The 12,537-nt window shown below is 36.7% G+C and overlaps 1 protein-coding gene across 1 annotated transcript; it reads left to right on the top strand.

Annotated features, from left to right (window-relative positions):
- The first annotated feature begins 1,622 nt into the window (after nt 1–1,622).
- Nucleotides 1,623–9,255, top strand: RAD51AP2 (RAD51 associated protein 2). The gene is made up of 3 exons (XM_050950618.1): nt 1,623–5,628; nt 7,852–7,953; nt 9,137–9,255. Exons 1-3 carry the CDS (start codon nt 1,623–1,625, stop codon nt 9,253–9,255), a joined length of 4,227 nt encoding a protein of 1,408 aa, XP_050806575.1.
- Nucleotides 9,256–12,537: the final 3,282 nt, after the last annotated feature.

Below are 12,537 nucleotides of genomic sequence, written 5' to 3'. Positions count from 1 at the left end.
CACCTCCGTGAGGAGGAAATCACCTCAGAGTGGGGATAGAGGGGCGGGCACCTCTGTGAGGGGGAAATCACCTCAGAGAGGGGAGAGAGGACCAGGCACTTTTGTGAGGGGGAAATCACCTCAGAGTGGGGATAGAGGGGCAGGCACCTCCGTGAGGGGGAAATCACCTCAGAGAGGAGAGAGAAGGGCAGGGACCTCCGTGAGGGGGAACAACCCCACAGAGGGGATAGAGGCACGGGCACTTCTGTGAGGGGGAAACCACCCTCAGAGAGGGGAGCGGGGGTGGGCAGCCTCAATGAGGAGGGGAAATGCCTCAGGGCAGGGAGAGATAGGCGGACAGCCTCTGTGAGGGGGAAGCTGCCTCAGGGAGTTGGGAGAGCTGCTGCACTTAGAGGGGAGAGAAAGGCAGGCTTCACGGAAGGGAACTATTACCTCACTGTACAGAGGGACAGGACTTAGTTGCTCCTGCCAGTACAGGGTAAATACCCTCCTACCTCAGAGCCATGGGGAACTATTCCATTCTTTGATGAGCCAGTGACCTTGTAGCTCTCCCCATGGCCATTAAAGTAGGAGATCTGCCACTCAATGGATTCCCCATGGTCTTCGAATCAGGAGACCTGGCACACTCCATAAGGCACACTTTAAGTCACACTTCCACTGGTATGCTGAAGTCAAGCCCTGTAGACACATAATCCTCATGTGACCCTGGAAATTGGAGACCCAGTCTGCCCACAGTGTTTTGGGTGTTTAATGCTTACTCTACTTAAAGCTTCTGAAAGAGTTGGTGATAATTTGGCTAATTTATATATATTAAAAATAGTAATTAAACAGCAATATGTCTACTTTTCTCCTCTTAAATACAAATGTTCATTTTGCCCAAATATGACCCATTCCCCTTTTTTAAACAAAGATTCTCCACATAAAGATGCATTTAGATAAACTAACACCCTACATAGTGCATTTAGATAAACTAACATACTACATAGTGTGTTAGTCATAAATAAACCTTCTCTTAATGAGATGCAATGCTTTTGCCATCCTTTATCCTCCAGGTTGGTTTTGCAGCTCTTTCTCTGAGTTTCTCTATAAATCAGCACATAGTGACAAGAATGCTGGCTGGATTTTGCAGACTTGACAACCTTAAAGGGCCTGCACTCTACATCTGAAGAATTTATTACTAAGGGCTATTTATTTGAAAAATTGTAATGAATACTCTGATTTTTGGCAAAATTCAGTGTGATAAATGATCTAATAATATGATTAATATTTCAAACTTGACATTCTCTTGACACACTGGAGGCAATTCCTTCCATTTTACGCTCATGCACATCTTGGATTTGTAATGAGTGGATAACTTCTGTCTGGTTAGCTTTAACTTAAACATATGGAGGATACAGAGCAAATATGAATATGGCAATATTGCTATAACTTCCTTATAATAGCAAGGTGGTAATAAAATGAATGTGTGTTTTTTGGCTTTATGGAGAAATAGTTCTTTGTTACTTATTTTTGTATTCTGTACAGTTTTAAAATGATTTAAAATTAAGTTTAATTTTTAATCATTGCATATTTCTTTACATTTCAGGACTGCTATATCAAGCAAGTACCAGATATTTCTGAGGATGAAAGGCTTGTGTTGCCAGACATTTTTATCCATGTCATCAAATGAAGCTGATGAGTACCCATATCCAAAACGAATTAAAATAGAAAATAATCATACAAGTGGAGAGAAAGAGGAGCAACAGCAGTTAGAACAAAGAACATACCTTGTGGATGAATGTAGGAAGTCATCAAATAAACCTATATATTTATCAGAAGGATCACTTCATTTCAGTCGAAATGCTTGGAGATTAGAAAAGGAAATCAGTGGTAGAGAAAGAAAAACGAGCATGTGTGAGTTTATAGATTTTAAACCTTGGATTAATGAAAAATTGCAATGCAGGCTATTAGAAAACAAACTGTTCAGTAAAAAATGGAATATTGAAAATGAAGAGCATAGTATTATAAGAGATGACTCTTTATTGAATATAAATAGACATTCTTCTGAAGCAGGATTATACCAAACGTGGAATGTAAACAAAAACAGCAAAAATATAGCAGAAAATAATAAAACAGACAATGATAATGAGCTTAAATTAAATGCTTCACTTTCATCTTTAAACACAGATTTGTTTGAGGTAAAAACATCAAGTCAGAAAATTGGCACTGATAACAAGTGGAAAAAACACCAGCTTTTAGATGTTCCATTTTTATGGGGCATTAATTCTATATTTTCTGAAATAAAGAATAAGGACAGAAACTACTGTTTAAAAAAATTGCCCACTGAAGAAAATAAAGATCATTATGGTAATGAGAGTGAATCTGTTGAACAACTAGGTAATAAAGAAAAAAATGCTTCATCACATACATTTCCTACATTTAAAAATATACAAACATTCAAAATCCCTCAAACAAATTTTTTTATGAAAGGGAACATACGTAAATGTTCTAATGCTTCAAATACATTAAATAGTAACATGTTATCAACTAATTTGAAGGAGATAGAACAGAAGAATTTTAAACATCAGACATATGTGATGCAATCTGAAAAAATTTACTGTTCCCAAAACATATCTATGATAAGGAAACAAAAGTTTCAAAATGATAAAAATATTGTGAATGCTGCTAGTGTTTGTTCTGAATTTAATGAAAGTAACCACCAATCTGTTAGTAAGCAAAAGACTTTGGCTTTAGTAGAAGAAAAAGAAAAAATAACTGAGACTAATTTAAGGAACAACATCAATAGTGTCAAGTGTAATCAAATGTTTGCCAAAAGGATTGTCAAGGAGAAAGAGCTAGGAAATGCCGAAGGCAATGAACACCAGGAACCAAACATATACCTAAGTGTTCACACGTACTTTGGTTCTAAAACACCTCAAAGTGATGAATGTAGCAACTCTACCAATATTTTGAAAAGAACATGGGGAAAAGTCAGTTATGAGGATGTGACATTGAATATACAAGGAACAACTGTTCCATTGATATCAGAAGTACTAAGGAACAGAGATTTAAACATACATTATGACATGCATTGTGTTAACTGTAACAGGAATTTACATGAATCAGAATTAAAACTTTCTACAACAAAAATACTTGACATCAAAAGATACTTATCTAAAAGTGTTGTCACCAAAGGCAATTGCTCCTACAGTACTACACAGGATTTGCCAAATACAAGAGACATGGACAATATATTGAAGAGGAAGAAGGTGACTGAACCAAAAATCTTCTTTCATGAAATGTTATTAGGCGGTCTGAGGACAAGACCTGGATCTTTAAATGAAGATGTGCTTAAACATCAAGAGGATGACAGTATCATAGGCTGGTTTCATTTGTATGAAAAGTTAAAATCAGTAGAACAATACAGCATTCCAGAGCTAATAACCAGTATTAATAACAATAGTACATATATTTATTTGCAAGTTACTGTTTCGGAACAGCAAAATGTGAACACGATAAAATCAAACCTTGCTTTTTTCCCCTATAATATAAATTGTTTACATCCAGCTGAAGAAAAATGTATACCAGTGGAGAAAAATCCTTTCTATTGCAGAAAACAAGTTAAGAGAAACTCACACATAAATCATAGTTTGAAAGGAAAGACAGAGTCTCAGCAAAAATACGTAACTTATCCAGGTATGTGTAAAGAAATTATAAATCCTAAATTAGTAAAACATGCTGGTTTTCAATTACATCATAAATATCAGAAAATTCAGTATTCTAGCACTGTAGCTGAACACAAGGAAGCTTCTTTTCTACACAAAAGAGCACTGTTTCATAACCAACAAAGAGTGTCACCTGAAGGGAGATGTGCCAAACAATACTGCCTCTTATCCAGAGGTAGTACAGGAATGCATAGTATCATTTCAATGTTTGACAGTGAAGAAAAAGATAGTAAAAGTCAACTTTTAGTTGCTAATGGACTGCTTTTACCAAGGGACAATTTTGATAGTTCTTTCTTATGGAAGATAAATTGGTGCAGTACCAAAATAATATTGACAGAAACAAACCTTGGACTTCTGAATTATTTGCTTTCAATTTCAAAAATGAAGGTTGAAAAGTTAAATAAATGTTCAAATCTGCAAATGCTGGTAGCTACAATAAAGCATAAGAAGAAGAAACAAAGAAAAATACATAATATTGCTTTTCGTAAAGAAAAGTTTAAAAGTTTGCATTCTGTTTTAAGTGAAAATAAAAAACACAGAAGCAGGAGAATCACAAATAGTATGAACTTTGCACATGAAGCCACAAATCTTATTCCAAAATATCAGAGAACCGCTAACAAAGAAAACTCTGACAAAAAAGGGTATGCCAATTGTGGAGAATTGCAAAAAAATTGCTGTAGCAGTCTTCCAAAAATACCCTATTTTTCTATTTTTGAAACATACGAAAAAATTCCTCTCAGTACTGATTCTGAGGAAATGGAACAGATTCCACTTGTAAGGCAAATTAATCATAATAATGAAAAATACATTGAAGAAAGCACAATTGCTGGTATAAAAAGTGTTCACAATGTCCCTGCTATATCAGATGTTTGTATTCTACCTGAATTGTCAACAATAGTAAACTGTAACTCTAAGTTCCTGCCAGACAGTAGAAATAGTCAACATTTAGAAAATGAAAGAAAATATGTACACTTTCTAAATACTGGTTTCAATTATGGAAACATATTTCACTGTTTCTTAGACAATGGCCAGTGTTCCACTTCACCATTCTATTGTGGCCCTTTTACAGATAAAGCTGTATCATTAAAAACTGAAGAGGGACATTGCAGGAGTTTCTTGAGTGATGACACAGAAAAACTGTGTGACGAAATGAACAGCATTTTACAATACCAAATTGTGAGAAGTTCTGAAGTATCAAATAATAATATGTATTTTAAGGTTCAGAGAGAAGAAACAATGACTTTTTCTCTAGATGAAGACATTCAGAAAGATAGAAATTTTTGCACGCTCAATTCAAAACCAATGACTATTAAACAAAATCTTGAAGATTTACAAGAAGTGGGAGAAATAAGTTCTGGGAAAAATTATATAACTAACAAAAATCAGCTTCAGACTATACTGCATGGAAGTAGATCAACTAATTTAATTTTGTCATGTTCAGAAGATGAATCTGCAATATGTGTTGCTTCAGGAGACAAATTAATACCACATTTATCCATAATGGACAATGGATGTTTTGAAGATATGACAGATCAGCATTTACCGTCAGAAAGTAAAAACATATCTGAATTTGAAATGAAGAGCAAATTTGATTTAGTGTTGGAAGAGCTTTGTATGTTTCATGAAATTAGTAAGGAACATGAAAATAAGCTATCCAAAGTAGAAACAAACACTATACAAGAAAATCCTCAAGAATTGAATAATTCAGAAGGGATAGATGAAAATGTAAAAAGTGTTTCTCAAACAAAAGTATGCATTTCCTTTCCAATCTGTGGTACTACAGCAGGGCAAAATATAACTAAGAATAACCAAAGTTCATTTGAAGGAAAAATATTAAGCAGAAATGTAAAGCAAAAAGTACCTTATGAATTCTGTTCTTCATGTATGTCAGATGAAGAATTGCTCTATGCGCATTCTGAAGAAGGTAAGCAAATATAATTATTTAAAAATATTATTGAATATATTAATATTTAAATAAATACTTGTAATCAAGTTTTATTCTCTGCTCCATGGGTGTTTTACTGAGGACATGCATGTTCTATTGAGACATGGTGCCTGGGTACTAATGAGAAGCTCTTATTCATACAGTAGCAGAGCAGGATTCTAACTTATGAACAATTCTTTTGTCCTCCGTGTAACGCCCAAGTATTGAAAATTGTCTTTGCCCACTGGGTTTGTGCCAGTATTAGTGGGACAGAATCCTTCCCCAAATGTAGAGCCAGAATGCAGAGCAACTGCAAAACTCTTGCAGCTTGTGAATTTCAGGAACGGTAGTGTCTCAGTGCACACATCCTATGAGACAGCTCTTTAGTATAAACGTAACACCTACAGACACCAGTCATCGATGGGTGGGATCGAACCTGGGGCTTCGTGCCAAAAAGGCACATGCCCCTTAGCTAAGGCTGTAGCAGACTCATTAATCTCTAAGTGGTCTCAGTGCCACTAGATAGGACAGGGCATCACTCCCAGGACTCAGGAGTTGTGTGGGTTACATACTTTCCCTAGCTGAGGAAGCACCTCCCGAGCTCCACCAGAAATCCCTGATGAGCCCCTGCTTGTAACACTGACAGAACCCGGTCATTAGCAGGGCCTTTGGAGCTTAGTACATAAGCCTCTACTGCATGAGTTAAAAGTCATATGGCCCTCAGCTAAAGCTACAGCAGAGAGGGAACAGAGCACCACACCCAGGAGATGTGTGGGTTACAGAAACACAAAGGAAATAACTTTTCTGTATATAGTTCAAAACTAATTTTGTAAAGGAGAAGTACATTTTCAGTTTTAAAAATATTCACTAGAATATAATTATTGCATGGGAGCAGACATCTTTTTATGAATATTGCTTGTGATAATAGTCACTGTTACATATTTACATACCTTACAAGGTTTGAGACTCTATTGTGATTTTTTTTATTAAGGCAAGCTCCAAAATGGGAGTGGGAGCTGTAAGGGAATCTACAGAATTGCCAGGCTCTGGCTGCATTGAGACAGCAGTTGATTAATCAGGAGCCTGCCTAGCGGTTCTTTGAAATACAGGAAATAAGTACTGAGCTAATGTCACTAGTACAGTGCACAGGCTTCAGTACTTGAGTACTTCCTGTAGCTCATGCAGTTCTCTAGGGTAGCATCCTATCTGTTCCTCTGCCACAGAATTCCTATGTGATGCTAAAAAAATCACTTAAACCAAACTTCTCAGAGGTGGTCACTAACTGTGTCTTCCACATTATTTGGGTACCCAGTCTGAGATCCTGGAGACTGATTTGCAGAACTGTTGAGTGCTCACAGCTGCAACTGAAGTTATATTCAAAGCATAACTCCCAATAGAAAGTGCTATAGGATGCTAAGTACTCTGAAAAATCAGGTCCCAGGCATCTCAAATTGGGCACCCCAAATTAGTGCATACTTTTGACTTTAATCTCTTTATGCCTCAGCTCTCTATCTGTACAATGGCATAATAATAGCCCCTCACCTCGCAGAGATTTTATGAAGATGCATTAATTAATGTTTCTGAAGCACTCAGTGGCAATAGTGATGAGTGCCATAGAAATGTCCATGAGGAAATTTATAATTCTGCATAGCAGGGTTTGAATAGTGTGCAGTAAATAACGCTTAGGGATACACATTGAACAATAAGTATAAAGCAAAATACTGAATAGTTCTTCATTACTTGAGCATCATCCGTCCTGTGCCCTGAATGAGTCAGGGATTTATGGAAAATTAATATGTGATTATGTAATTAAAGACTGTGTCATAATATATTTGTGCAAGGGAGATGAATTAAGGTTGCACAGGCAACTTTAATTCTGCCATTTCTTAGCTTTTGAGTGTTTGACTTTGCAATCTTAATAATGTTCTTTTAATATGGCTCTTTGTGTAATAATAAGTAGGAGTAAGAATTAAGGAGAATGAGCCGTAAAATTATCTTTTTGTACAAGTGTCTTATTGAAAAAGTATGAGAGACAAGAACTACAGACAATGAATGATGCATATGAAGAGCTGTATATGCTATGTAAGCAGACTTTTTAAATTATGTCATGCATATATGTGACTTTTTACTCATAACATTTACAAGCAGTACAAATTGCAACTTTTAATTATCTACATATAGCAGTTTAAAAGTTAAATGTGATATTTATGCTTCTGTTTTAAGACTATGTTGATTCAGGCTGTAAAAATCGATTCCCATGGGACCCTGTTTTTTTGTCTCACACATTTATGAAGGAAAGACGTGACAGTTTACAGAAAGAAAGAGGTAAGAATAAAGTTATTATTCTAATTATGCAAAACATTCCAGTGTTATTAAAATATTACAAAAATGTGTGTTATTTACTTTTTTCCATTTTCTATAGCACAGCAATTATGTATTTTCTTAATTGTTGATTAGCATGGGGGTATTCTGTCATTCATACCTTATCTTAGAGTTTAGAACAGGTGGGCAAATCATACCCTCCTATTCTATAGGTAAAGGACGAAAGCCCCAAGGATGTTGAGTGGCATGAGATGCAGAAAGAGGAAGGAGTACTTTCTCTACTGTATTTACCTTTCCAGTGTTGTGGAAGTCCTTTCATGGAAGCTCTACAGTGATATACTTCAGGGCAGGGAGTGGGAGGGAAGGCATGGCTACTGTCTTCAGCATCAACCCCCTTTGCTAGGAAATCAACAAGTGAATGATGATCCAATCAGTTTTAAATTTCTCACTGTCCCACTTTGTGCCCTGAAACTGGTAATTGCAGGCAGCAACAGCCAGCAGGGGAGTCTTGGAGCAAGCAGGATAACTCCATATAGTGAACAATTTTGTCATGGGCCATAGAACTTTATTAGAATAAGTTAAACAGTACTCTCCCTAAGCGACTTTCTCTCTCCTTGTTTTACTGTAGAGCTGTCTAGAATCTTCCCCAACTTCCTCTGACCTGGCTTCCAGCTATATTTTAAACAATCAGTACACATGCATACTCCCATCCTTCCCTCTTTTTTCATATAATTAATATTTAACAAAAATTTTAGTTCAAGAGGAGTAACCAGCTTCACCACTTGTTCAGGTCTAATTATTATCTGGGTTTGAGATGGGGTTATGTCTAGTTGATTCGCTTGTATTGTCAGATCCCAAAAGGTGTAGACTACTGCTCAATGGCTCTCCTTAACAAGACGTTTTCCTGGCCATATTTATAATATAGTGACTTGTGTTCTGATTGTTTGAAGTATAATGTAATAAGTTGGTCCTTATTATGGGTACAGACAAAATTATATATCCTTCATATTCTATCTTTCTATGTATTTTTATAGTATCCATCTCCATAGTACTAACTGTCGAGTGTCCAGTATAGTACCCATGGTTGATTTCTATGTCCTAAAGGAATGTACTTTATATGTACATGAAATGAAAATGGGTTTTTGCTTTCATCATTGATTTCTCTCTCTTTTGTTTATATATTTAGAAAACTATTTGTCACATGAAATTGTAAGAGTGCAGCCTCTTAAAACATGCAGTGGTCCTATCAGGATTGGGCTGTCAAGAAAAGCTAAACTCAAAAAGCTTCACCCGTATCTGAAATAATTTCATGGATTCTTTTACCAACGCTGAAGCAGAACAGCTAATTAGACTTTAGTATCATAAATCACTTTGTCTGATAATTGTTGAACTGTTTTGTAAATCATTAATATAGATAGTTTATGTTTACTTTTTGGGGGTTTTACCATATTAATATTGCGTTACTGTTTGGTGATTTATTCAGGATTATTCTTGTGAATATTTGAAATGAAAGAGTTTTTATAATGAATATTTATTAGTAAAAATGTTGATAGAAAATAAGACACTATTAAAGTTTATGTAACATTAATAGAAATCTGATGTGTGTAATAAGCCTCATTTTTCATAAAATATTAACAATATACAATTTAAATATATGTGTTTTATGCAACAAAATATTAAGATAGTCTCATGATTTACATGATGTTTAGAACTCACTTAAAAAGATTTGCTCAATCAAAAGTTATTACAAGCAAACATCTAATTATCATTATTTGTCATGATCTGTTACATCATAAGCATTTTCCCATAGCTACCAATTACGATGTTCACGAAGATAGGATTATGATTTAAGGTAAGAATTAAGCAGAAGGAGCAGATAAACTAAGAATAAGATATTATCATGCAAATGTCCTCAATAACAAATAAAAAGGGAATAGAACTATATAAAAATTGAACTGTAAGAAGAAAATGTCACATTTTCCCATACATTCTGCTTATGTATCATATTCATCTCTTTTATACTTATAATATTTTTGTAGATCTATTCCCTTATGATGAATTTTGGCTTTCATGTTGTTTCTGATAACATATCTAAAAGCAGGATAGTGCTATACTTATAATAGAAAATGGATACAAAACCATGTTGGGGGTAAGTCTTCAATATTTATTTTGAAATCATTTATTTGTTTTTGTATTTTATTTCCAACTGGGTTCCTGTTATATATTGAAAAAATTACTTCAACATGATGTAAAGAACTGCTCATATCAGCTCTTAGAAATTTCGAAAAAATAGCTCAGAAATAATCCTCATGTATTGTATATTATAGTTAGTTCAGTCTTCTAGTTTTTTATTAATAATGACATTTGCGTAAAAGCTGCACTTGAAGAAGAAATGCTGGTCCCTGTGTGTATTTCACATGTGGTACATATGCGTGTCATGCGCCTGAGTCCAGAAGTTCTTACAAACAGTGTCCATTGGTCCATATCTCTGTGTTCCTGACCAGGAGTATGACAGACATTGTAGGCCAATGCCTCTCCAGTTGCTTCTTACTGCCACATGGCCTGCGTCAGAATCATGTGTCCTCTCTTCCTTCAGCTATTTTGTAAAACCTGTAAATAGATTTGTAACTAGTTTTATTTTTCTTAGACTATTAGTATAGTTAGAGTTTATAGCATAGTTAGTGTAGCTTGTTTTTTCCCCAGCTGGAGATTCTTTCCCCATTGTTTGGGACTATGCCCAGAATCCTGCAATTCAAGAATTGTGTCTCTTGCCCTGACTCCTTCTTCATCAGCAATGAACACCAGTGCTGCATCTACTGTCTGAGTGATATGCATATCTCTGCAAAGTGCAGTAGTTGTCACTGGCCTAGGCAGTTTTGGTTCAAGAAGCTCCTGACAGTCCTCAGTCAAGATACGCCCCTTCCTGAGCCTCCGAACTCAGGAGCGGAGCAAAATCAGACACCTCAGTCTGGGCTCACTCCACTTAACAGCCTGGTGTTCAGATGAACATTGGAAATAGAACATTTCTACTCAGTTTTCTATTCAGGCTATCCTTACCTAATGTAGGAAAGATTCAACTAGGACTTGATACGTGGCTGAACTAGAGGCATTTCTCTGCCTGCCGCAGCGCAATCAACCATTCTCCAGTCACTGCAAGTATTCTGATCATCTTTATCTCCCATCCCTAAAGGTCTCAGGTCTTTCTATTAGTTTGTTGCAGGTCCACTTCATAGCGATTAGTGCCTTCCTACCTCTGGTAGATGGACATTCTGTCTTCACCCACTCAGCTACAGTTCAGTTTATGAAGGGCCTAATCTGGACACCAGTGATCAATTCTATGCCTCAATGGGGCCTTAATCTCACCCTGTCGACACTCTCCAAACCACCCTTTGAACCCTGGGTGACATGTTCCGTGCCCTACGTGTCCACGAAAGTTGCATTTTTAGTGGCTATTACTTCAGCCAAGAGGGTCAGCGAGCTGAGAGCCATCGTGGCAGACCCTCCATATATGATTTTTCACAAGGAGGTTTCCCTTTTCCTACATCCTAAATTTCTTCCCAAAGTTGTTTCTGAATTCAACATGAATCAAAATGTCCACTTGCAGTCTTTTTTCTGAAACCTTATGCTTCCATCAAAGAGAAGAGATTTCACTCCCTCGATGTCCGGCGTGCCCTGGCATTCTACCTGCAAAGAACCAAACCAATCAGAAAGTCACCAAAGCTTTTTACTTCCATACCAGAAAGATTGCATGGTCAAATTATGTCCACTTAAAGTATCTCTAAGTGGGTTTCAGGATGCATCCTAGAATGCTACAAGTTAGCACACATCCCTCCGCTGGAGATGTCACAGCTCAGTCCAGGAGAACAAAGGCTGCCTCTACAGCTTTCCTGCAGGAGGTCCAGATATAAGATATTTGCAAAGCAGCCACCTGGAGCTCCATCCACACATTTGCTATACATGTTAGTTCTTGCTTCTGTTGCAGATGCAGCAGTGGGATCTCCATTACTGCAAACATCCTTACTATTGGCTTCCTCACTCCCAACTCCAGTCTGAGCACTGCTTGTCAGTCACCCACATGGGCAATAGACATAGGGACAAGCACTTGAAGAAAAAGTGGAGGTTACTTATTGTAATTGGAAGCTCTTTGAGATGTGTGGTCCCTATCTGTATTCCACTACCTGCCCTCCATTCCCTCTGTTTTGGATCCTGTTGAATTCACAGTAAGAAGAAGAACTGGAGAGGAGCTGGCCCACACCATACCCTCAGTTGGGAGTATGAAGAGACCTGCTGCACATATGCGGGCCAATAGACATTGCTTGTAAGAATTTCTGGACTCAGGTGCAAGTCGTGCGTGCATACCATGTGTGGAATACAGATAGGGACCACACATCTCAAAGCACTTTCAGTTACAGTAAGTAAACTCCATTTGTTTCTTTATAGTTGATCTCCCTTTCCTAATTCCCACTCTGTATTATAATAGTCTGCAGTCTGTGAGTTACCTGGCTGGTTTGAAAATGATCTAATGAATAGAAGAATATGAGAAATGGAGAACAAGTTACACATTACTTGGTTAGACCCTGGACTCTT

The sequence above is a fragment of the Gopherus flavomarginatus genome, chromosome 4 (assembly GCF_025201925.1).
Source record: "Gopherus flavomarginatus isolate rGopFla2 chromosome 4, rGopFla2.mat.asm, whole genome shotgun sequence".
Taxonomy (NCBI): domain Eukaryota; kingdom Metazoa; phylum Chordata; order Testudines; family Testudinidae; genus Gopherus; species Gopherus flavomarginatus.
This window is presented reverse-complemented; position numbering and strand designations above follow the sequence as displayed.

Bases quoted from the DNA above. Each gene is read 5' to 3' on its own strand.
- RAD51AP2 (XM_050950618.1), top strand. From the start codon at position 1,623: ATGAAAGGCTTGTGTTGCCAGACATTTTTATCCATGTCATCAAATGAA. The intron at 5,629-7,851 runs GTAAGCAAATAT...TTCTGTTTTAAG, and splicing joins CTATGCGCATTCTGAAGAAG to ACTATGTTGATTCAGGCTGT. The intron at 7,954-9,136 runs GTAAGAATAAAG...TTATATATTTAG, and splicing joins CAGTTTACAGAAAGAAAGAG to AAAACTATTTGTCACATGAA.